The sequence below is a fragment of the Lygodium microphyllum genome, chromosome 27, assembly GCF_053477565.2.
Source record: "Lygodium microphyllum isolate KBCC chromosome 27, Lygodium_microphyllum_v1.1.10, whole genome shotgun sequence".
In the NCBI taxonomy this organism is placed as follows: Eukaryota; Viridiplantae; Streptophyta; class Polypodiopsida; order Schizaeales; family Lygodiaceae; genus Lygodium; species Lygodium microphyllum.
The window spans coordinates 39,202,185-39,228,034 of NC_141161.1; the positions used below are offsets into that span (position 1 = coordinate 39,202,185).

The 25,850-nt window shown below is 40.6% G+C and overlaps 1 protein-coding gene and 1 pseudogene across 1 annotated transcript in view; one reads left to right on the forward strand and one right to left on the reverse strand.

Annotated features, from left to right (window-relative positions):
- The window catches only part of CYP59 (cyclophilin 59), a gene marked incomplete at its 3' end in the record, with an annotated part of 41,962 nt that extends 16,786 nt beyond the window's left edge, over positions 1-25,176 (forward strand). Inside the window, exons 4-14 of the mRNA XM_087669127.1 lie at positions 21,290-21,340; positions 21,414-21,505; positions 21,641-21,740; positions 21,925-22,044; positions 23,253-23,330; positions 23,405-23,451; positions 23,569-23,624; positions 23,712-23,752; positions 24,010-24,124; positions 24,706-24,865; positions 24,966-25,176. Of these exons, the coding sequence (XP_087525253.1) occupies positions 21,290-21,340; positions 21,414-21,505; positions 21,641-21,740; positions 21,925-22,044; positions 23,253-23,330; positions 23,405-23,451; positions 23,569-23,624; positions 23,712-23,752; positions 24,010-24,124; positions 24,706-24,865; positions 24,966-25,176 (1,071 nt within the window). The remainder of the gene's footprint in view (positions 1-21,289; positions 21,341-21,413; positions 21,506-21,640; positions 21,741-21,924; positions 22,045-23,252; positions 23,331-23,404; positions 23,452-23,568; positions 23,625-23,711; positions 23,753-24,009; positions 24,125-24,705; positions 24,866-24,965) is intronic.
- On the reverse strand, positions 16,444-17,108 carry LOC148012232 (uncharacterized; annotated as a pseudogene).
- Positions 25,177-25,850: the final 674 nt, after the last annotated feature.

Here is a 25,850-nt window from a genome sequence, read left to right on the forward strand (position 1 = left end):
TTCAGCAGTTTGATGCAGCCTATTCAGGGGGAAACTTCACCGAATACTCTAAGATTCGAAAGGCAGCCACTTTCTTGAAGGGGAATGCATTGCTGTGGTGGTCCATGCTCTTGATGCAAGGTAGAGCACTGTCAACATGGGTACAATTCAAGCAAATGTTTGCATCGAATTGGTTGACTAGTACCTTTGAGGTGGACATCATGACAGCTTGGAACAAGCTTGATGCAAATGAATGCAAGAATTTAGAGCAATACAATAAGAAGTTTTGGGATGCATTGTTGCTTGTCACTTCTTATTGTGCCGTACCTCTTCATGAGCAAGTGGAAAAATATATATGTGGGCTGCCCAAAGGAATCAGGGATTTTTGCATAAAATCCACCGTGTCTAGCATGTTTCAACTCATAGAGATTGTTGCTATAGCCGATGCTTTGCTGTGTGGAAAGGATTCGGGCTTCCAAGAGAGCGGGGAGAAGCCAAATAAAAAATTGTTTAAGGTTGCGAAAAGGGGCATATTTGAAAACTAGCCTGAAAAGAGGCCAAAACAACAAAGAAAGGGCTCGAAAACATTGGCACAACGTAGGGAATTGATGGCTGCAAATAAATGCTTTATTTATGAACAGGAGGGTCATATTGCAAAGAACTGTTCCAATAGGCAGCAAGCTGCAAAATCAGAAAATTAGGGAGATCCTAAGGGTAAAAGGCCCAAAACATCAGTGGGATTGGTGCCCGATGTTGTTAATGATCAGCCCAATGATGATGCTACTGAGTTGTGCAGAGCATGGGGCATAATTAGGGATCAGCATGCATTGATCTTCTTTGATAATGGTGCATGAGCCAACTTCATCTCTACTAACATGGCAGCCTGTCTAGGTATCAAAGACGATAAGATGGGAGCCATGGGGGAAGTTGGAATGGCATGTAAGGGTCATGTAGAACCTGTCACACCACTCATTGGAAAGCTTCGGTTGCACATACAAGGATATGTGGACAGTAAAGAGTTTTACATTGCTCCACTTGAGGTTTGTGATGTGTTGCTTGGTATGCCATGCATGTAGATGCCATGCATGCAGTGATTGATTCATGTGCAAAAGAGATCACTATTCAACATAAGGGAAAGACACTCATACTTGATGTAAAGTTGAAAGGGAAATCTGTCCCTGTTGTATCTGCACAGCTGCTATTTCTAAAGTAATGAAAAATCATCTTTTAGCGTATTCAGTTTTTGCTAAGGATAAAGATGATAGCGAGAATGTTGGGAATATGTCTAAATTAGAGAATGATCGCATGCCATTTTTGAAAATGTATGCTGATTGCTTCTCTCAGTCACTTCCAGGGCAGCTACCATTTGTAAGACCCGAAGATCATGGCATAGACCTTATCCCTGGAAGTAGCCCTCCTAATAAGCCACCCTATAGAGTCGGTGCAGCCCAACAGGAGGAGATTATGAGTTAGGTAAATGAGCTGTTAGAAAAAGGGCGGATTCAGCCCAGCTCATCTCCTTTCTGTTCTCCAGTGCTTTTGGTGCAGAAAAATGATGGTTCATGACGTATGTACATTGACTATCGTGCTCTGAACAAGATCATGGTAAAGAACCGCTTTCCGATCCCTCGGATTGATGATGTTATGGATAGATTGCAGGGGGTAGCAATATTCAGCCGTATAGATTTGAAAAGTGGGTATCATTAGATACGCATTAGACCGGAGGATGTGCCTAAGATAGCTTTTAGGACATCTTTTGGGTTATATGAATTTCTTGTTATGTCTTTTGGACTTACGAATGCTCTTGCCACTTTTAATCGGATGATGGATTGCACCTTTCAGCCACATAGAGCATTTGTGGGTACTTTCTTTGATGACATGATTGTCTATTTAAAGAATGAGATGGAGCATAGAAAACACTTGGACATTGTTTTCAATGAGCTACGTAAGCATAGGCTAGTTATCAATGACAAGAAGAGTGAATTCTTTTTGCATGAAATCCACTTCTTGGGACATATTGTATCGGTTGATGGTATTCGTATGGACCCTGCTAAGGTTGAAGCAATACGTTCATGACTAGCTTTGAACAATGTTCATGAAATCCGTAGCTTCTTGGGTTTATGTTCTTACTATAGGAAGTATGTACGTGGGTTTGCTGAAATTGCATCTCCATTGCATGCTTTGCAAAAGAAAGATGTGCCATTTAGATGGACAGTAGTGGAAATTTCAGCAATTTGAAAAGTTGAAGGAAAAGACGACTTCAAATCCTGTGCTTGTGTTGCCTGATCTTAGGAAGTCATTTGTGGTTCAGTGTGATGCATGTGGTAACAGTATTGGGGTTGTCCTTATGCAAGATGGCCGAGTTGTGGCTTATGAGAGCCGAATTCTCTACGATGCAGAGAGGAATTTACAGGTTTATGGGAAAGAGCTCTTGGCTGTAATTCATGCACTGTCTACGTGGAAACATTATTTGTTGGGGACTGATTTTACAGTGCAGACAGACCATCAGACTTTGAGGTACTTTTTGACGCAAACAAAGTTGTCAGAGAAGCATATGAGATGGGCAAATTTTCTCTCTATGTTTCATTTTCAGATTGTACACATTGATGGTAAAAAGAATGTTGTGGCTGATGCACTGTCACGTAAGCCACAAATTTCAGCCGTCACTATGGTTTATCACACTGAGTTGGATGCCATGAAAGAGCAATATGCTACTGATTCGGACTTTGCTTGTGTTTATGATCAGCTTTGCAATGGCCAAAGGCATGAGCATTTTATGCTAAGAGATGGATTTTTGTTGATGCATGGACGACTGTGTGTCATAAAGCAGTTGAGGCCTAGAGTGATCATTGAAAGTCATGCCCCTCCGTATGCAGGACACAGAGGTATTGATGCCACAGTCAAGGTAGTGGAGCATTTCTTTTATTGGTCAGCTTTGAGGCATGATGTAGAGCAGTTTGTTAGGGCATGCATCATATGTCAGAAGGTAAAGCATGATAGACAAAAGATGTCGGGCTTGTTGCAGCCCTTGCCTATTCTAGATAGGCCTTGACAGAGCATTGCTATGGACTTTATCTTTGAGCTTCCTAGGACACCTACAGGGAATGATGGGACATGGACTATTATTTGCAGGTTTAGCAAACAAGCCCATTTCATTCCGGTGAGGAAGAAGATAAAGGCTGATCATATGGCACGATTATTTGTGCAGTACATTTTCAAGTATCATGGTATGCCTGAGTCGATCATCAGTGATCGAGACCCTCGGATGACCAGTCTATTCTAGAAGGGGTTGTTTGAGAATATAGGTACCACGCTGAAATTCTCATCATCCTTCCATCTGCAGACAGATGGTCAGTCTGAGAAAGCAAATTCCACAATGTTGGATCTTTTGAGGTGCTATGTTTTAGACCACAAGACACAGTGGGAGCAGTATTTGCCATTGGTTGAGTTTGCATATAATAATACGGTGCATAGTTCCACTAGCAAGGCTCCATTTGAGGTGGTTGAGGGTGGCAAGAAGGTTCCACCTATTTTGCACACTAAGGATAAGATCTTTGAGGCTAATCGCTTTGTGGAAAGCTTGGATACAGCCTATGCAAAGATAAAGTATGCACTTCAGAGGTCACAGGACAAGCAAAAGCAGGTAGTTGATCACCATAGACGTGCTTTGCAGTTTGCAGAGGGCGATTATGTATTGCTGCGTTTCGAAAAGGCAAGGCTGAAAAAGATGAAGAGAAGAGAGAGGTTGTATCCGAAGTTAAGTATGAGATACTATGGGCCCTTTCAAGTGTTGGAAAAGGTCAGCAATGTTGCATATCGGCTGAAATTTCCTCCACATTGGTGGATACACAATGCCTTTCATGTCAGTTTGTTGAGACCTTTTCATGGTGATGTGCCAGAAGATCTATCTGCTGAAATTCAGCCAGAGGTTGAGGAATTAGATGAGATTTTGGTACTCGAGCAGATTTTAGCACATAAGGAAAGGAAGGTCAGAGGTAAAGTTTCCAGAAGATATTTGGTGAAGTTTCAAAATTATTCACCAATGGATGCAAAATGGATGGAAAGGGATGACTTGGCAGACCATCCTCAGTTGTTGTAACTTTATCTTGATGTCTTTCAGTTAGAGCCGACTTTGGATTGGGCTTACTCAGGTTCGGCAGAGCAGGCGTTCGGAGCATTGCCTGATGCTCAAGGGGGAGGTAGCACTTCCACTCCACCGGTTTTGGACAGCTCTCGTATGTAGTGGATCTCGGATGTATTCAGCATGTATCCAAGGTACTGTGCTGATAGTATGTTTGCCATGAGGTCACTATTCCGTGTACTAGTCACTGTGAGATACATGTATATGAGTATGGTTGTCACCGCGGCTCTGAGACTATACTTATGCATGAGTTTTTGGACTAGTTTGGCATGAGTTTTTGGACCAGTTTGGCATGAGTTTTTGCCTCAGCTTTGAGATCAATTTCTGATTAGTGTCAGCTCAGTTTTTGATCAGTTTGAGAACCATTTATGATCACTTTGAGATCAGTTTTGCATCAGTTTCTGATCAGTTTTTTTTTACCATCAGCTTGTGATAAGTTTGGAGTCACATTTGCAGCCATTTGTGATCAGTTCTCATATTAGTCCATGATCAGGTCATGCTCAATTTTTAATGGTTTACAGCTGATTCCATGGACAGCCGCATATAAACGAATGTCATTGACAATTCAATCATAGTTTCGGCTCGGTTTATGCTTTACTATGGTTGTGTAGTCAACACTGTTGAGAAACAAGAGTTTGGGATGCATCTGATGAGTTTCTGGCAACAGTTCTGGACTATTGTTGAGCTTTATGCTATGTTTATGCGGGCTGGAAATTTACAGCAAATGGTGGGCATATGAGATAGTTAGCAAGCAGTGACCAATGTTGTGTTGACTATGATACCTTGTGAAAATTCTAGTGCAGTATTGTTTGCTTTGATGCATTACAGTGTAATCGAGGACGATTGCAAGGATTTCAAGGGGGTGGTTTGTCACGAGGACGTGAAAATTTGATGCTTTGCTTATGTTTAATTGACATTTGATTAAAGGATTAATCAAATGTGTAATTAAAAGATGCACATGTATTGCACATGTGAGGTACAAGCTACTTTTTCACAATTGAAGGCCGAAGGACCATGTGAAAAAGATGGGTGTCAAAGGCAAAAGTGTAACAATTTACACTTGTTAGATTCTAGGTGAATTTTAGTGTCAGTTTGCTCCTTGGATCATTAATTGGTCATTAAGTGCTAGTGGTGACACTAGGGACTAGGCATTGATTAATGGATTAATGCTTGTCCAAGGGTCATGCATGGGACCACTTTGGGTTGCAAATGGCCTAGACAATTAATTTTTGGATGGGCAAGGTCAATTTTTTGGGCATGGATTAAGGGCTGAATTAATATTCAGAATTAATTAATTTTGAAAATTAATTAAATGGCTGGAAATTGCTGAAAATGGATTAAGAAAGCTGCCACTTGGCAAAACTTTCCCATGCAAGTGGGGGAAAGGCTAAATAGGGCTGAAGGGAGAGGAAAATCTCGTTTTTTCATTTTGGAGCTGTTGGAAAGAGGTGTTGGACTGTTGCTGCCAGCTTTTGGGGCCATTTCCCAGCCATTGGAGACCATTTTGGTGATGGAGATTGCATATTCTTGACCTTGGGAAGCTGACAATTGCTGCTGATGCACTTTCTCCTGAAGATCACAGTCTCTGATGCTCCTATTGTTGTTGGTGCATCCGTTTGTGGCTGGTACAGCAGGGCAACAACTGATTTTGATCAGTTCTTCGCGACAAATCTCAAAATTTTCTCTCTCTACAGCATTTTCTCATCTTCTTCAGCCTATGCTCAGCCATTCTCAGCAATTCTCAGCCATTCGGAGGAGATCTCAGCTATTTTTGGTGGGCTGATATGTAATTTCTGCAGTAAACCCTAATTCACAGCAGAAATTAGGGTTTAGCAGCCACCTTGGGATCCGTGCCAGAGATTGAAGGCTCAAGGGACTGAAATCAGCAGCTGATAATTGAAGATTATCAAGGGATTTCAGGAGCCAGCCCATCCCGAATTGATTTGAGGCAGCATTTGGCCAGCCAAGGGTCAAATTGGAGAAGAAGTCCTAGGTGAAACAAGGGGCAAATGACCCAAAAGGCTTGCTGGACATTTGTGACAGCAAGAGCAATTGGTTAGCAGGAGGAGATTGAAGAATCTCAAGTTGTATTTCTTCCAATTGAATGAAAGCTAAAGAAATACCACAAGGGGCGCCAATTTTGGGGCCAACAGGGTGTCTACTGTCCAAGAATGTTATGGTAAAGTGTGTATTTCATTTTATGTGCATTTATTTATTACTGTAATTGACTCTTAAATCAGGTTATTACCACCCATTCCAAGAAGGAAGGCTGGTTTCAACATACATCAAAATGGACTAAATCCAAGATACATGCCTTCCTAGAGGCTCCATGAGAGTATGGACTCTTTACATGTTTACCAAGAACACAATCATCACAAAGGTCAAGCTTTGAGTTTTTCACATCAACTCTTTCAAGTGAAGAAAGTGCATGCAAACCCTTTTGGCTCATGTGTCCAAGACGCTTGTGCCATAACTCCATGTGTGATGGTATTTCAGCAACTCTAACAAACTTTTCAAGAGGTGCCTTGCAGGAGAGATAAGAGAGTCCTCTTTTTACCACCTCTAGTGACTAGCATAGACCCTTTTTGTATTTTCCACATTCCACCACCAAAAGTAGTGAAGTAACCTTTGCTGTATAGTTGCCCAACAGAAAGCAAGCTGTTCTTGATGCTAGGTACATACCTAACATCATGAAGAATCAATTCTTGACAATTTTCTAGAGCCAGGTGTATGGTGCCCATTCCTTCAATATCACATGCATCATTGTTGCCAAGGTAGACTTTTCCAAGTTTACCTTCTCCATAGGACAAAGATGGAGTTACATGAAATGAAGCACCGTTGTTAACAATCCATGATTGTGACAAATGATTATGAGCTGACAACAAAGCATCTATCATATCCGTTTTAGTGATATACATGCCCTCCATTGTCATAGCAAGTGGATTTGAAAATGCAACCAGCAAATTAACATCTTTATCCTCTTCTATTTCCTTAATAACAACACTAGATACCACATTTACTTTTTGTGTCTCTTTAGGGGTAGAGCTGCCATCCTTGTCATTCTTTTTGCCTTTTGTATTAGCCTTCTTCTTGCATTCTTGTTCCTTTTTAAAGTACCTGCAATTGGGCTTTTTATGCCCTTTGCGACCACATTGATAACAAATTACATTTTGCTGTTTTTCCTTGCTTTTGTTGCGATTTTTATTTTTATTTATAGCATTAGATCTTTTTTCAGTTCTTTCTCTTACATTGTAGGTTGATCCATTGTTTTTCCCACTTGCATTGCGTCTAATCTCTTCATTGAGAATAGAACCATGCACACCATCATATGTCAAGTTGGGGTTATTGCTTAATGACAACCAATGTTTCCTATGAATCGGGCAAGGTCATGAGCAAGAAGATAGCCCTCAATTTAGGATCAAGAGTTGGCAAACTTGCATCTTATAACTGACTCAAAATACCAATGAAAGCATTCAAATGCTCTAAGGCAGACTTAGACTCATCAAGCTTCAAGTTGACCAACTTTCGCATGAGATATATCTGATTGATAGGAGTTGTATTCTCATAAGTAGACTTAAGTTTCTCCCAAACTACGTAGGCAGTATCAAGCCCTCTTATATCAACCAATATATCATCTGTGATGGCCATCTTAATGTAAGTAATGACATTTTTCTTTATTTTAGCCCAATTCTCATTTGACAAAGCAACAGGCTTATGCTCTGCTAAAGCATCATCACAATCCTTTAGAAAGAGTATACCCTGCATACGATCTTTCCAAAGATCAAAACCATTGCCATCGAGTTTACGAATCTCAAAGAGATTCTTTGTGTCTGATGTAGATGCATTGCCAGCCATCTTCAGTAATACACAACTGCAATAAAGGGTTGAGTGCTTTCAGCCAATAGCAAGGTTGTTGATTGTAACAACAAGTACATACTCTTGTACTTCCAAGGTGTCCAAGAAGCAGATGTTTAGCTGCAATTTTAGTCTCAAGTATTGATTACAGCATATACATGAATCAAAACTGATACATTTGCATTAAAGACAGCTTCCGCTTTAGTAATACATCATCACAATATCCAAATGCAATGACCCAAATGCTGTATATGCCACTGTTTCACTGCATAGTGAGTATTCAGCAATACATATACCAAGAGAAGCTGTCCTTTTTCAACATTTAAAGCATCTTAAGCTCAAAAGACTCCCACTCAACAGTGAATCTACTGCAAATTCATGGTCCAGTCTCAAATCGATTCAAAATACATCACCAATGTGAAAAGCCCCAAATTTTTTGCAGTGAATTTACTCCAATTGCATCAATACATCTTCTTGAGCATCAAGTACGAACAAATATTGCAGAAATTTCATAAATTCTGCAAAAGCTCCGAAATTCGGGTTTCAAGAGCACAAATTTCCAAGAATTTTACTTGCATATGAAAATCCCCAAAAATTTTGAGACCCATGCACTCAATGTTTGCAACTTATGGATCAAAAATCACTAAAACATGTGTTCGGCACCAAATCTGGAAAAAGCCCCAAATTTCGGGAAGCAAATTTTGTGTTCTGTGCTTATATGTGTGAACACCCGGTAGAGAAGGCAAAGGAAACAAAAAAATTTCATATTTTAAAGAGAAAAAAAATGAGTGTTGACTGTCCATTCCAACTGCTGCCTGGGCCTGTCGGCCTATCACGCGTTTCCTATCTAACATTGTGCAGATCTCGTCGCGTGTTGGTCTTGTTGTGCCGTCCGTCTGACCTACTCTCCATAGCTGGCCAATCTATTATCCCTGCAATAGGCGTTATCAACGCTATTATCTGTCGCACTCTAGCCAACTCGTGAGTTCATCAACTACCACACGCACCTTCAACAATACTGTCGGCTCTGCAACCTGGCCTGACGACTGGTTTTGAACATAGCTAGTGCCTGTGCACCGACTGTGACTGTCGACTATAGCTCACGATTACTGTCTATCACTGTTAGTATTGTGGTTGCTTGGGTGAACCATACTCTGATACCAGCTTGTTGAGTAGAAGCGGAAGCAGAGATAATACACACATTAATCGAGGTGCTCAATAGTGTTGAACAATGAGAGAGAGAGAGAGTGAAATGACGGAGAGGTGTGTACCAGTGTGATATACACAAATAATAAAAGAATGTATTTATACTTAGGGTACGGTACACTTACACCCACTAGGGTGAGTTCATATGTGTGAAGTAATATATACACGGGAGATACACGGGAGAGCGTAAAGGGCCTTTACATCCAACAAGGGATAGGTAGGTGGTATAATATATGGAAACAGATAGGGTGGATTTGATGGTGGTGGATAAGAGAGGGATGGATTAGGGGGTAGGCAAAAATAGATTGTGAGTGTCCAAGGAATATCGATGGTGGTCTACGACTTTTTTTTCCACTTTGAGAGGGGGTTACTTCTTCTCTTGATAGTGACAATGATGATGCTTACAAATTTTAATTTAGACATTGTATTCATTGTACATTTTTTAAACATTGTATCTTCATTCACAGTCAGGATAACATGATTGTAAAAGGACGCTTGGGTACATGAACAATTCCCTTGCAAGGGCATCACTGTCCAAGTGGCACCTTACATAGCATTTTGTGTATGATATCTTGCATCTCCTTTTGTATAACTCCAGTGCATTGGAATTTGGCATTCTGTTCATGTAAACATACATCTATGTGCATTTATCCCTTTTCGGTCACCTTGGAGTGGTCGACTTTGGATCCACCATATTCGCGGCATTCCCATGGTAGTCTCCAAAGGTAGTTCTCTTTGCTTACTTGCTTTAGCTTGCTAGCTTGCTTTTCACACATATTTTTTGCTTCTCCATATACGCTCCATATTTGCTACATACTCCACTAATCTATTCCTTCGTCATTGATATCCAGTAGTGGTAGGGATAGCATGTTTAGTTTGTGAAAGCCTTTGGGTTTGGCTACTTGTCTCTTGTTTGTTGCTAGTCGATCGCCATCTCCCCTTTTTAAAACAATCATTATTAAAAGAAAAAAAAGATTCACTGTGGTTTCATTTGCCTTATGTAGAACTTGGTAGGCTATTGGGCAGTTGATGTGCACCCTTTGTTCGATGCCCTAGCCTCTGAAGGGTGACCTTGGTAAGATAACCATTGCTTTTGTAGTCTTGGTAGGCCATTGGGCAGCTACCGTGCACCCTTTGTCCGTTGCCTTGGTGGCTGCTTTAGGGCAGCCACCTTGGGGTAAAAACACATACAAACTAAAATACTCAAAAATTTGGGTTGGTTTTTTTTTCTAGCTCAGTTTTTGGGCCTGAGAGGGGGTGTTGAGCTAACATAAGTATTACATGCTAAATATTAGCCACTTAAACAGCCCAAAAAATGCTTAATTAATGAAAATCCTAAATTAGTGTGCGGTTCTAGAGAGTTTTAAAATGATGCGCAGTATGAGGTCCCAAAATTTTCTATAAATAGGCATGGTGTCTTCCATTCACTCCAATCTCGTTTTTTCAAGTTTTAGGCCCTCTAGCTTTGTTGCCCACACCATGTTCATGGAGGACATCTCATTCGAAGCTGCTCATTGCTATCTACATCAGTCTGGCACTTGTTTCTAGCCTCCACCCTAATGTTCTCTTACCTTCTAGCCATCGCCTTGCTGATCCAGCCACATAGTTGCTGTGTTTGTTGCTTTGCGACCCTTCTTCACAGTTGGCCACTGTTTCTAGATCACTTCCTGCTGGCTGGTGACCATCCAAACATTGTCGTCTTGTTGTTTTTGTTGTCGCTTAGCTAGGAGGACTACATCAGCATTTGTGTTTGCAGGTTTTCTGTCGTTGCCTAGTTTTTCTCTCTTCTCAAGTACTTGCATTTTTAGTATCTCTCTCTCTCCTTACTGCCCGTTTGCATTAGATTGAGCTTTTAGAGCTACGTTTGTCGGTGTTCGATCCTTGGAGGTTGCCTTTTGGCGTTTTTAAGGTTCGTTTGGTGTACAACGCTCTCTCTAGCTCACTATCTTTGCCTTGGTCCTTAAGACATAGGAATTCGAGGTTTAGCATTCATTCATTGCAAAGTGTGTTTGTTGCATAAGCACTATATTTTCAATAGACATTTACTTTAGTATTCTCTACGTCTGTTGTCTTTGAGTGATCGTGACTCTAACCGTGCTCTATTAGTTTATGCTTTGTCATATGATTGGTTGTGTGTTTTTTGTGTTCAGAGCATTTCTTCACATTGGCAAGGCTCCTTTTGATGTGGTAGAGGGTGGTAAGAAAGTACCCCCTATTTTGCACACAAGAGATAAGATTTTTAAGGTTGATCGCTATGTGGAGAGCATGGATGCAGCTTGTTAGAAGGTTAAGTATGCACTTCAAAGATCACAAGATAAGCAAAAGAGAGCAATTGATCTTCATAGGTGTGCTTTGCACTTTGTAGAGGGCGATTATGTATTACTGCATTTTGAAAAGACACGGTTAAGAGATTATATCCAAGGCTGAGTATGCGATACTATGAGCCATTTCAAGTGCTGGAGAGGATCAATTGGTGGATACACAATGTCTTTCATGTGAGCGTACTTAGGCCTTTTCATGTTGGTGTGCTAGAGGATGTATCTATTGAAATTGAACCTAAGGTGGAAGAGCTCGATGAGATATTGGTACGAGAGTAGATTTAGCTACAGAAAGAGTGGACGATCAAAGATAAGGTTTTCAAACGGTTCTTGGTGAAGTTTTAGGACTATTCACCAATGGATGCCAAATAGATGGAGGATGACTTGGTAGACTATCTTGAGTTGTTGTAGCTTTACCTTGATGCTTTCTAGTTAGAGCCGACTTTAGATCGGGCTTAGTTAGGTTTAGTAGGGCAGGGGTCCAGAGTATTACGTGATGCTCGTGAGGGAGCTAGCACCTTAGCTCCTCAGTGATGGACATCTCTAGATGTGATGGATCTTGGATGTATTCAACATATATTCAAGGTACTATAGTTGACAATATGTTTGCTAGAAGATCACTATTCACTATCCTAGGCACTACGTTTGGTATGCATATGGTATGGTTTACTAATTTCAGCTTTGAAATTGTACATTCGCATCAATTAATGATCATCAGGGGCTGATTATCGAATGCTGGTTTTCAATGTATGGTCATTGCCATTGATGTTTCAACCATGGTTTAGGCTATACTATGATTTAGTTTTGTTAGATTGATTGAGCTCATGATTAATGGATGCATGATGCATTGCATGATAATCTGGCAATGTTTTTGAGATCTTTGTAAGTCTTATGCTATGTTATGTTGGCTGGTAATTTTCAGCATTTGTTGGGTATATAGAATAGTTGAATAGCAGTGTGCAATGTTGTGTTGACTATGATGCCTTATGGATGCATCTGGCAGTGTAATTAGGGATGATTGAAAGGATTTTAAGGGGGGGAGGGATTGTGATGAGGACATACTTTTTTGCAAATTGCAAGCCTCACTTAACATGTGAATTAATTTTTAATCACATGTTTAAGTGAATGTTGCACATGTGGGGTGCAATTGAGGTTAGTGCAAATTAATGAGCATGGGACCCAAGGGAATTAGCAGATATCGAAGGCAGAAGCTGCGCTTAGTTATGTCGCATACATAGTAGGTGGTATTTGGTGCTAGTTATTGGCCTAAGTCATTTACTTGGCCATAAGTGTCAATTGGTGACACTAGAGATATGGCATTTAATGGTACTTAATGTTGATTTGGTGGTAAAAAATGGCACAAGGACACTTGGGAGATGAAGTGGCCTAGCCAATTTACTTATTGATTGGTTTGACTATTGTTTTGGACACCAAAATCATTATGATATTAAATTTCAGTAAATTTAGATTGAAAATTTATATAATAATGTGGATAATGCTAGAAATTCATTTGGAAAGGTTGCTACTTGTTAACTTTTCCAAAGGGAGGTTGGAAAAAATGTGGGAAAGGTTGGGAGAGCAAAAACAAAGGCTTAGAGAGAGAGAGAGAGAGAGAGAGAGAGAGAGAGAGAGAGAGAGAGAGAGAGAGAGAGAATGAAATGATATATTAATGTCTACAAAAGGCCAAAATGACCTATGAGACCATGAGTTACAATCATGTGTATGATGGTACAACTGTCTGGGAAAAATATGTAGCACAAAGCAAAATAAGAAAGGAAACTAACTATGGATATGTGTAAAACATGGAGTTCTGTCTAGTAACAATGAGCTCCAAATAGTACAATCTCATGTGGGTATGGAGGGGCTAGCTTTGGCCCAAGGAATAATCCCTTGTATCCGCCTATGGAGGTGTCGTCGGTGTTTGTGTCGAGGCCTAGGACGTCTGGATCGACTAAGCTGAACGGCTCAATCAACCAGCACTCCTTGTCTGTGTGTGGACTGTGGCGGTGAGAGAGGCTCTTGTGTGGAATGTGGTTGTAATTATATTGAAGTCTTTTGGGTAGATTCATTCGAGATTATGCCAAAATAGCTGTTCCAATGACTGACCAACTTAAAGGGAAAGGAAAAAGTTTTAATTGGGAAACAGACCAAAATGAAAGTTTTCAAAAACTTAAGGTAGTTATTGCTACAGCTCCAATATTATTAATAGTGGATCCCAATAAAACATTTGTGGTTGAAGCTGATGCCAGTGATAAGGCGATAGGCGCGGTCTTATTACAAGAAGGTCGACCAGTTGCTTTTGAAAGCAATAAATTAGATCGTGCAAAACAGAATTATTCTGTTTATGAGAGGGAGCTGTATGCAATAGTACATGCAATGAAGAAATGGAGGCACTATCTGTACGATGCCAAACTTTTGATTTTATCGGATCATGAAAGCATTAAGTGGCTTAATGATCAACTGGATTTACACGGGCGTAAAGCCAGATGGGCCGAACTCCTTCAAGAGTTCGACTATGAGATAAGATATAGAAAAAGAAATTATAATATAGTAGCTGATGCACTCAGCAGAATGCCCATCATCAATGAATTGAGTTTTACTCAGTTCACTTCCAACTTGCTTGAATCTTTAAAAGGGAAATGCCAGGTTGATCCGGCATATTCCAACATTTGGGAAGCAATAAAAAATGGGGATCCAAATGAAAATGCTTCTACTGAGGAAGGAATATCTGAGGATGTTCAACAAGGAAATGGAGCATCAGGGGTTGCTCAAATTGGATTCAAGTGGAAGAATTTTACCATTGATAATGGTTATTTACTCTACAAGGGTAGGGTATGTGTCCCGAAAGATACAGAAATAAGGCGTCAGATACTCTTTGAGTGTCATGATACCCCTAGCGCGGGACATCCAGGAGTTAATAAGACTTATAGTCTTATTAAAAGGCAGTTCTATTGGCCTGGAATGAATAAGGACGTCCTTGACTATGTGGTCAAATGTAATAAATGCCAGGTTAATAAAGCTGAAAGATTGAAAATGGGAGGACTTCTCCATCCACTAGAGATTCCTTCGGGAAAATGGGAGAGTATCTCCATGGACTTTATTGTTGCTTTACCCAGAACACAGAGGGGGCATGACTCTGTGTGGGTGATTGTGAATAGGTTAACCAAAATGGCTAGGTTCATTCAAACTTCAACTGATGTTAAAACACCAGAATTGGCTAGATTGTTTGTAGAGAACATATACCGATTGTATGGCCTTCCGGCAAATATAGTTTCTGATCGGGATAGAAAATTTGATAGCCAATTTTGGCATGCGGTATTTAGGAAATTGGATACTAAACTTAGCATGAGTACGGCGGATCATCCGCAAACAGATAGGCAAACTGAAAGGGTTAACCAAATTCTTGAAGATATGCTTAGGGCATATGTAAGTAAAAGGCAAACTAATTGGAAAGAGTATCTACCAATAGCAGAGTTTGCATATAATAGTGCCAAGCACTTTTCCACTGGATATAGTCCATTTATGTTAATGTATGGGTTTCAGCCCATAGCTCCTTTTGCAGTAGGACTGCATAAGGAAAAGGTTGAGGCAGCTAAAGACTTTTTGGAGGATATGAATAGTATGTTAAAATTTGCTCAAGAAAATATTAAAAAGGCTCAAAATCGAGCTAGAGCATATGCAAATCCTCACCGAAGAGACATCTCCTTTGAAGAAGGAGAATTGGTCTATCTTAAGGTGCCTGAACAAACTAAAACTATGAAAAAGGGACAATGTCCAAAGCTTTTACCAAGGTATTGTGGTCCTTTCATAATACTTAAAAAGGTGGGAGAATTGGCTTACAAGCTCCAACTACCTGCTGGTAGTAAAATACATCCAGTTTTTCATGTAAGTAAATTAAGGAAGAAGCTGGGTGATTTGGATAATCTAATCTTAAATGATGACCTTGAGGAGCTATTAAATGACCAATCTAATCCACATGAACCAGAAAGAATATTAAATGTTCGTAATAGGCGAATAAGAAATACTATTTATCAAGAATGTTTGGTTAAGTGGAAAGATTGTTCAGAAGAAAGCTCAACATGGGAGCGAGTAAGTATTTTAAAGAAAAGGTTTCCCAATTTACAGTTAGACCTTCCAAGTATTGTTTTCGAGGACGAAACCGATTCTTAAGGGGAAGGAAATGTGACATTATTGTGACATTAAAGTGATATTTAATGTGACATTAAGGTCACAAACATTGAATGTGACATTAAAGTGACATTAAGGTAAATCAAGGGGAACACGCACGAGGATGACCGTCCGGGCTCTTGGGCGCCCGAACGGGTTTAAGGAGAGCCTAGAACTAAAGAGAGTCCAAGAATAGTAGGACTCACCAAGGTTTGACGGCTGGCAATCGGATCACGATGGTTTGGCCAGCAATATACTAGGCAAGGCTGGGAGGTGAAAAAAATCACTCATGCTCATTCATCCCGACATCTCTCTCTGGCTTTTATGGTCTTTCTCAGAGTCATTTGTCAGGTGGTCTCTGGACAAGGCCCAAGTGGATTAGGAAGAGGTGGCTCCCTTCACAGTATAAAGACTAGTTGCATACTCCTCCCATATAGCGGTGGATGTAATTGTGGTTGGGCAATGCTCTCTGAAAAGCCTCCAAGCCTCTCTAGAGTCTTGGCTCAAGAATAACTGATATAGGTCTCGCTCCAGTTGGGCCAAGAACGTTCTCTTCTTCCACCATGTGAGGTGTCTAAAGAGTATGTGTGCTTGTCTGTGGGTAGTGGACCCCAGTGCTATCTCTCTGTGTAGCTATGCTCTGGTCTCACAGCACTCATCATTATACCAATTGTTCCGAGAGGTCATCCCAGTGGAGGCTCTCTGTGTGGGTCGTGAGTGTGGGAAGGCTATACCTGCAACGATGTGTAGGGCCTCACCGAACTGCCGAGTCAGCTCCTATAATGGAACGTCAGGGTTTGTATCGTGTAACAATCTAAGGATCTCTGCCTCATAGATATCCTCTGTCTCTCTAGAAAAGAGGTATCTCGGGTGTCGGTGAGCTGCATGATGGGTCTGCGTGTCAGTGAATTGGAGGTCAATGGTGAATGATAGGTAGGCATGATCCACTGCAACTCCGAGAAGGCGTGGGGATACTAAGAGGTCTTGGATGTGAGATATCAGCATCGGTGCGGCAAGAACATAGTCTACTGTGCTAGCATCATGTCGGTGAGAATAACATGTGAAGGCACCGAATACGGGGTATCTAGCCAGGCCATTGAGAATGGCCAATCTGTGTGCTATGTCCATCTCCACAAGGTATCTCCCATATTCGGTGACTTTCCCCATATCCTGAGATGTCCTCTCCAGCTGTAGCTTTGACACATCTTGCTTCTGTAGCATCTCCTCAGATGCATCAAAGAAAGACACCTGATGGAAGGCTGTCCTGGCATTAAGTCTCCTAGTAAGATAACCTCTCCCTCCTTCGAGAACTCCCATATATCCTCATCCAAAGCCACATATGGTGATTGCCCCTTGGGTGGGGTGTATCGGGACGTCATTGGGGGGAAATAGCATAGGGTAACATACAAAGTGCGTTCCTCACCACGCACTTTCACCCACATGTATCTGGTCTGCTCATCTTTGTGGACTACTTGGATCATCTGTTGTAGCTCCTCCCTGAATAACACTGCCACTCCTCCCGACCTGCGATTACTGTGGTCTGTGCGTGTCTCATTTTTGCAAGCTGATTCCCACATGTAGCCTGTCACCTGTGGAAGTGTAGTATGTGGTCCCTGATGTGTCTCTAAGTAGAACACTGTATCTCTCCCTTTGAATGTCTCCTCAAAAGCTCCCACATCCAATCGGAGGGCTCTTACAATTTCATTCTTGTTGGAAACACACCGTGAAGAGCAGGAGCAGCCATTGTGAGCTGAGTTTCAGCCATTATCAATAGGTGTTTGCAGATTTGGGGCAGCCGATAGTTGCATGAGATCCTAGGTAGCTGGGGTGACAGCCCCAGACCAAATGTGTTGGCAGATTTTGGGTCTCCAGGTGTAGTTGACAGCATTTATTGTTGTTGGGACAAGGCAACAGCTGCATTTATTGTTGTTGGGACAAGGCAACAGCTGCATTTGACTGATTTTCAGTCATTTCTCGCGACAAAATGTGAATTTTCTCTCCTCGGCATTCTCTCATTCCCTAGCCATTTCACAGCCTTGCTTTGATGATCTCAACATTTGGACCCTTGGAGGCTAAAGAATTTCAGTTCTATCTACCGCAAACCCTAATTTATAGCAGAAATTAGGGTTTAGCAACCGCCTTGGGAAGCATGCTAGGTTGAAGATTCTGAGACCTGAATTATTTAGGGCTGAAGTTGATTTTCAGCCGAAATCAGGTGGAGGATCGGCCAGCCATCAAATTTGGGGCATTTCCACTCTTCTTGAAGTGGGTGAAGGCCAATTGATTGCTTGAATCAAGGGGCAAATCAAATTGAAGACTTGCTTGTCACTTTGGACAGCAAGGGGAGTTTGGATTGCGAAGGGGATTGGGAGAATTCCATTGTAAATCAACTTCTACTTCAATAAAGCTGAAGAAATACGGATAGAGGCGCAAGTTTTGGGACCAACCGGGTGTCCATTGTCCAAAGATTAGTAGGCAAAATTTGTATTTTCAGTTTTGCAATAAATGTTTAGTGTTGTAATTAAGTTGTAATCAGGGAATTACCACCCATCCAGTGAAGGAAGGCTGGTTTTAGGTTTCCTCTTTGTAGAGGCTTTGAGCACTCTCCTTGGCGATGATATCATGTAAGAGTGCACAACAAAGGAGAGACACGAACATGGAGAGAGAAGGGAAAAGAGAGTCTGAATTGAATGCAGAGAAAGAAAGGGTCAGCCTGCAATGGTTTGTAAATGATTGCTAAATACTGGCAAGTCAGTCTCTACACATTGCTCAAGGTGTTAGTGAGGGCACCGGAATAGGCTGATGAGAGAGAGAGAGAGAGACTGCAGGCTGAATGGAGAGAGAGAGTGTGTAGCAGCTGATGAGCAGCAAGAGGGTGGTCAGTATTAATATCAGCCAGCCCAAAACAGGCTGACCAGCTGGATGGGCTGGCCAGCTCACCGGCTGCATCAAATGCAGTCTGCTGACCTGGTTAAACTGCTGCCACCAGCCTGTCCTAATGTGAATGCAGTGAGTAAGAGACACAAACTGAAATGCATAATAACTAGATCACTGTTTGGCAGTATGCACAGGCTGAAACACCCTAAAAACTGGAGTTCAAGGCTGGAAACTGAAATTCATGGGCTGTTAGAGCTCCAATGTCTGCTCATAGTTGCACTCCTACGTAGTACAAACTGATTTGTACTATACGGTTCGTACCGTATCGACTGTACCAATTCGTACAAAAAACAAGCATTATATATATATATATATATATATATATATATATATATATATATATATATATATATATATATATATATATATATATATATATATATATATATAGTGTGGCGTGGTTGTTGTTGTTGTGGTGGTGGTGGTGATTTTGTAGCCTTGATCGATCAACCAAGAAAGGGGGTGGAAGCTTGATTAGATTCCTCATACATGTTTTGTTATGATTTATCCTAGAGCCAAAGGCCATACATAAGGTATTCAAGCAGTTCCAAACTTTTCTAATTGATATCCCATCATTTTTCACAATATGTTAGTGTCATTAATAAATAAATTCAGCACCATTTGAGAATCATCAAGCAGCTTAATCCTATTGATTTTACCTTTGTTCACAGCTCATTTTGCACCACCCAACCCAAAGCATTAGTACACATTGCTAATAAAACTAGGCCAGAGGATAGCTTGGCCTAATGTACCTTCTGAGAGTATACGAATTAGTGAATGTACCATCGGTAGCTGCTTTAGCCTTAGCAATGCCAAACAAAACCATAACAAAATTCATAAATCTTTTACTAAAACCTTTGGTGGTTTGTTTGGTAATTGTTGGTCTTACAGGTCATTTTGGCCTCTTGTAGATGCTAATAAAGCATCTCATGTCATTTCATCTCTCTCTCTCTCTCTCTCTCTCTCTCTCTCAAGCATACATGCTCCTTATTTGTATGATCATTCATGTATGATGTATCCACTCCTATGTATGTACTTGTAAGTTGTAGCGCATGTTGCGCATGCGGCATATGCCATAGAGGTTTTGGCATGTTACCCTCAAGTATTCATCTTATATACTCCAATAGCATTGCTATTTAGACTCTTAATATTTGTTCTATCATCTATAGTTCAAAATAATGAAGTTAATTTTTTTATCGTACTAATATCATACCGTACCTTATAAAATCTTAAGGTACCATTTAGTACCGTATTTTATTGTCTAGTACCGTATCGTACTTTTCGTACTTGACAACTATGATCAGACTATGATAGAGCTCACAACCTTTGAGGGTCTCTTCTTTGTAGATTTCTTGCTGCTTGGCGAGGATGTACTTGTAAGTGTCCAACTAGATCTTGTATTGGGATTCCCCATACAAGGCAATGCCTAGATCATTGGATAGCTTTAAAGATCTTGTATTGGGATTCCATCTACACGGCAATGCCTAGATCATTGGATAGCTTTAAAAGTGTCTCCCCACACAGTCATTGTGCATCCCCCTTCCACAGAGTTCGCAGCTTGGGACGGTTAGTCAATGTCTGTTGTAGGGTGTCAAAAGCGATCTTCCATTGTTCTCTCTTGTAGGTGCTGCTCATGTTCTCTTTCCTGATGTTGCACTTTAGCCTTCTCTTGAGAAAGCTCAAGGCTGATCTTTGTCAATAGGCGGTTTAACTCAATTATTTGTTTACTTAGTGTATCATTGTTTGCTCCAGGCCAAACATTATGATGTAAAGATGGAAGAGAAGGCTGCTATTCTGGAAGCAAAAGCAATGCCTAGATGGCTGTTAGAAATGTTGAAGCATAGCAAATAACTTGTTCTACTTCTTGGAAGAATGAGAATAGCAATTCCTTCAACGTCTTTATTGCCATTGAAGTCCAATATGCAAGTTTAACTTTTATATTCATATTAAAGTCCAACTTGAGTACCTCATGCTAATATCTAACTTGAACAGAGATCCTTCATGCCATTTAGGACTGATTGATAATTACATAGCCTACTTGGCAAACTTTTCCACCGGATTGTTTTCTAGACAATCCATTCTCCTAGCTGCTGCTAGGGCATGCTTGTATTTGTAACCATCTGTAGCTCATCCAGTGAACTATGGATTACTAAATCCATCCGTAGTCTTGCTGAAGAACATTAAGTTTCTTGTTAAACAAGCAGTCTAAGAGTAGAAGTATAACATGTGGACTAATATTCCAATGCTGTGTCCACTGGTGGTGGCACATCAAGCTGAGAAATGTGAATTCAAGCCATCAAGGTAAATGGTTACCTTTGTGATGAGTGAGTTCATCTGAATACTAGTTTTACTCTTCTAGACAACTTGCAAGTTAGGCAATCAAGGTGGCTAACAACACTTATAATCTCAAACCATTTCAAGACTTGTGCCTTTTAAGACTTTATAGACTCATCTAAGAATTAATGGATTATTATTGTGATTATTCATGGGATGCCAACAATGCTTTCCCGTATGTTCTGTTACGCACTTAGATTAATGGCTTAATATTGTGATTACGCACGAGATGTCAACAGTACTTTTTCATATGGGACACTTTGCTTGCATGAGAAAACAGGAGTTTGTTACTGGCTGGGAGATTAATTTCGATGTACTCTGCAATTTACTAAATCACTCTGCTTTTTTGCAGTTTTACATAACTACTCGAGCTGATCTTGATTATTTAGATGGAAAACATACAGTAAGTAGCTTTTGCTTGAGCTTTACTTTACACTTGTTGTATCGATTTCTCTAATGATGGTCACATATTTCAGGTGTTTGGTGAAGTGGCTGAGGGTTTAGAGACCTTAATGAGAATAAATGAGGCTTATGTGGATGAGAAAATGCGTCCATATAAAAATATAAGGTGTGTTTGGGTGCCAGTTTTCAATTTATTTGCAATTATCTTTAGGTGTCTCACCAATACTTCCATCTTGATTTCAACTAGTTGTGTTGGATTCACGATGTCATTACTTACAGGTTATGCATTTTGCCTGTTTAGAATCAAGCATACATATATATTGGAAGATCCCTTTGAGGACCCTGTCCAGCTGGCTGAGCTGATTCCTCAGAATTCACCGGAGCTGAAGCCTGCAGCTGAGGTAAGTTTCTGTAAAGACAGTTTGCGGAACCCTATTTTTCCTTCTTTTTTTAATACAGGATGCAACTTAGCAACAGTAAAAGAAAAGTGGAAGGTACTCATGCCTGAGGTTGGTCGATGTGGGCAGTTACCCACCCACTAGGTATTTCTGGCATCATGGTTGACAGTCTGAAATCTTCATGCAGGGTGAGGAAGTGAGACTGGAAGATGATTGGATACCCCTGGATGAACAATTGGATCAAGAAGAGCTTGAAAAGTCACTGCGCCGCAAGGAGGCACAGTCTCGAGCAGTAGTTCTGGAAATGGTAAGTATTCATATGCTAGCAATGCTTACTTATTTGGCAGTAGACTTACAAGATCAGGGATTTTGCAAAAGTGATTATAGCCAGATAGTTCAACACTGTAATCCGAGTTACAGTTACACATTTTAATGTTTTCAAACTTCTGGTCATAATTTCAACATTGAAAAACATTGGAGCCACTCATGTATGCAATATTTTATCAACTAGATATCTTAACAATGTTGAACATCCCTTATGATACAGGTGGTGGCAAAGAAGGCTAATGATACCATCCTGCTCACTAAAGTCATTATGTTGATCCTTTAAAAGGACTGTAGTTGATGCTTTGTAACGGATCACCTGATTTCATGTCTTCTATATTTCAGTCACGATTCTTGGTTTGATCCGATGATACAAATTCTTTAAATAAGCTGGTAGTTGGACTTGTCATGTAGTTGACCAGAAAGAAACTTGAAAGTATACCATCAGTGATGGACAACATGTGCAAATGCTCAAGTAGACATATGGTGCAGTGAGAAAGGGATGGCTGCATTAGGATATCGGTGAGGGCTGCATGGAGTCTATGCATAATTGCATGGACTATGTGGTGGTGCTTCTTTTATGCACATAACTGATCAGCTAATGAACTGATCATGCATACTTGCTCTCTATAAGCAGTTGGTTATCATGTATGTGGACCCTTGTGCAAATGGCTTTGCAATCCTTTCTTTGCACCTCCTCAGCCTTGAAATTTCCTTTTTTCATGTTTTCCCCTTGTTTTACTGAATTTTGGTTTTCCTTTGTCTGATGATGTGGAGCCTTTGTTTATGTGCATATGTACATCCATAATCAGTTTCATGCGTTATTAATGTGATTAGCCTAAAACAGAAATACAAGTCCTTTTCAAGCCGGGGTGTCCTCGTGAAGCTTTTTGACACGAAGCCTTTGGTGTATTGTTACTGGTTTGTAATGTGATGATAGGTTGATAGTCCCTACTATTGATAATAAACCGCATTTGCAAGATCCGTCGTTCTCCCTTTCCATTTTCCAAGAGAAAGATTTCATTAGAAAAGACCTTGCAACAAACACCAGTAAGATATGAAACACTATGAAGATCCCTGCTAACATAGATAGCAGGCTGGCCGTTTTTCAGGGAGAATGTCTATCAAATGCTAATTATATTAGGGTGCATTCTACATATATAGGAGCTGATTGTTTCCTTTTGCTAACAGGTAGGAGACATTCCTGAAGCTGAAATTAAACCGCCCGAGAATGTTCTCTTTGTCTGCAAGTTAAATCCTATTACTGAGGTAAGGCCTGTGGATGCAGTTATGATAATGTGCTAGAAAGCCTTAAAGTCTTACATGAAGCTTCCTCTTCGCAGGAGGAAGATTTGGAGATAATTTTTTCCAGATTTGGCAAGATAATCTCGTAAGTACAATGTTCTATGTGTTCAATTCTAACCACATATCTCAAGTTTGGTGAAAGTAAGGCTTTGAAGTATGCATTATATTAATACAAATGTTTGCTATGCTGTTCAACAAGCAGTGCTGATATAATCAGGGATTACAAAACCGGGGACAGTTTGTGCTACGCTTTTATTGGTAATTCTCTGATTATCTATGTGCTTAATTGACGATTCAAGATGTTGGGAAACTAAACATTGAACCAAAATTTTGGCTTATTTACAGAGTTTGAGAGCCAAGAAGCTTGTGAGGCTGCTTACTTTAAGGTATGATTAACAGAGTACACATATGGAGGCATGAAAAGCCCAATAGTAACATCCAACATTCTTGACACTTCTTCATTTAGCAACTGTTATATACACCAGTAGATATTTGTTTACAAAGGATTTTTAAAAAGTTGTTTGAGTTTCTGTAACAATGACACATTCTTGTGGCTAGGTTCTCAGATATTCCTAGCCTTGCTGAGACCTCTAGTTTTATCAACACTTGAACGAAGTGTATATGATCTCCAACCTTGATGCAGATGGACAATGTTCTTATTGATGATCGGCGCATACATGTTGACTTCAGCCAGAGTGTATCGAAGTTGTGGACAAGGTATCGTCGCTTTGGCAAGAAGGACAAAGATGATGGTGAAGGTGAGACTGGTTAAACCTGCTTATTTATACTCCTTTGAAAGTGCAGCAGTAGATGGGCTCTCTGTCTCTTAGTTGGTGATAATACCATATGAGAGTGCGCAATAGAAAAGGAACACAGAGAGGGGAAAGAACAAAGATAAAATGCAAACGAATAGTGAGAGCACTGATCTGAAAGCAGTGATGCAAGGCTGCACACAATCATCTGTGAAGGTCTGTCAGTGAGGAATCAGGATGCTGGACTGGTGGCAAAAGACCTGATTGAGGAAGATGAGTGAGAATATTGAGCTTAAAATATTATGCAATGTGTTGCATGGTGATGAAAATAGCTACAAATAGGGGATATATGCCCAACAAATAAGTCTGCACATGTGCTCAACTTCACTCAGCCCTTAGATTGCATGTTTGAATGATATATGCTGCACAGGCTGTTTGTATGATATACCACCCCTGTTTGGGTATCTTAGCAAGCTTGGGTTTTTTGTGTTTTGTTTAGTTTTTAGAAATATCTTGGTTTGTTATGCTTTACCTAAATATGCTTTATTTTACACCATTATGCAACTTGACATACTTCTCCATATTAGGTATCAATTTTGCTCCACGAGCAAAGGGGCCAGGCTGTTTCAACTGTGGAGAGTTTGGTCACTTTGCAAAAGATTGCCCTAAGGAGAAACCCCAGGTTCAAGAAAAACCCAAGTATAAGCTGAAGGATATAGAAGGCCAATATGGACATGGTGATAAGCGGTAAGCTCAGAAAAAAGGCTGTGATTTTTTGGTCTGATGTGAAAGTAAGACTGATTTTTGTCTTAACTATTTGGTTACTAATAATAAATGGTTGTGCCAGCTATGAGATGGTGTTTGATGATACCTCAGATGATCCACGTGTGCATGGAAAGCACCGTGAAAAAGAAGTTAGGAAACATTACCCTGAAATTGAGAATGTGGAGGGAGATACAGATGACAGATTCGGGGGGCCCAGTAGGTCCAGGAAAGGTATTGATAGCAGCAGAGAAGGTGACATGCATCATAAAGCCAGGGACTCACAAAGGCGCATGACAGTAGTAACAAGCGGCATTCTCAGAGGCACAATTCTGAAGAAGATGACCATTATCATAGGCACTATGATAGGGATGATAAAAAGAGAACAAAAGTTAATGCAGAAGATGGCTATCCACATAGGTACCATGACAGGGATGGTAAGGAGAGGTCATATCGGGAGGGTGCAAAAGAGCCTGATCAATCTGGCAGCAGAAAAGACAAACGGCATAGGCACAGAGAAGACACAGAAGTAGATTATCATGTTCACAAGGGGTTTGATGAGGGTAACAAACAAAAAAAGCACAGAGACTACTCACCACCAAAGGACACACAGGTCCACAGGAACTCTGATGATCATGGTGGTGAGGGGAGTAAAGGTTCGAAGGACCACCATAGTAGCAGGAACCGTGGTGAGGATGACCGGTATAATTCCTCAAGCTTGGCAGGCAGGAGGAAAGATCATTCACGAGGAGAATATCACTCACAAAGGAAACTAGAGGAACATTCCAGACATAGAGATGCCTGAAGGAATGATCCACAAAGTAGAGAAATCTGAAAATTGATTATGTATGTCCTGTAAGTGCTGAAATCTGGTTTTTGTGGGAGGGGTGAGTTCACATAGTTTTTGTTGTTGTAATGACTGGAAACTCCAGAACACAAAGCTGCCTGTGCAATGTGCTGAAGCCTCGGC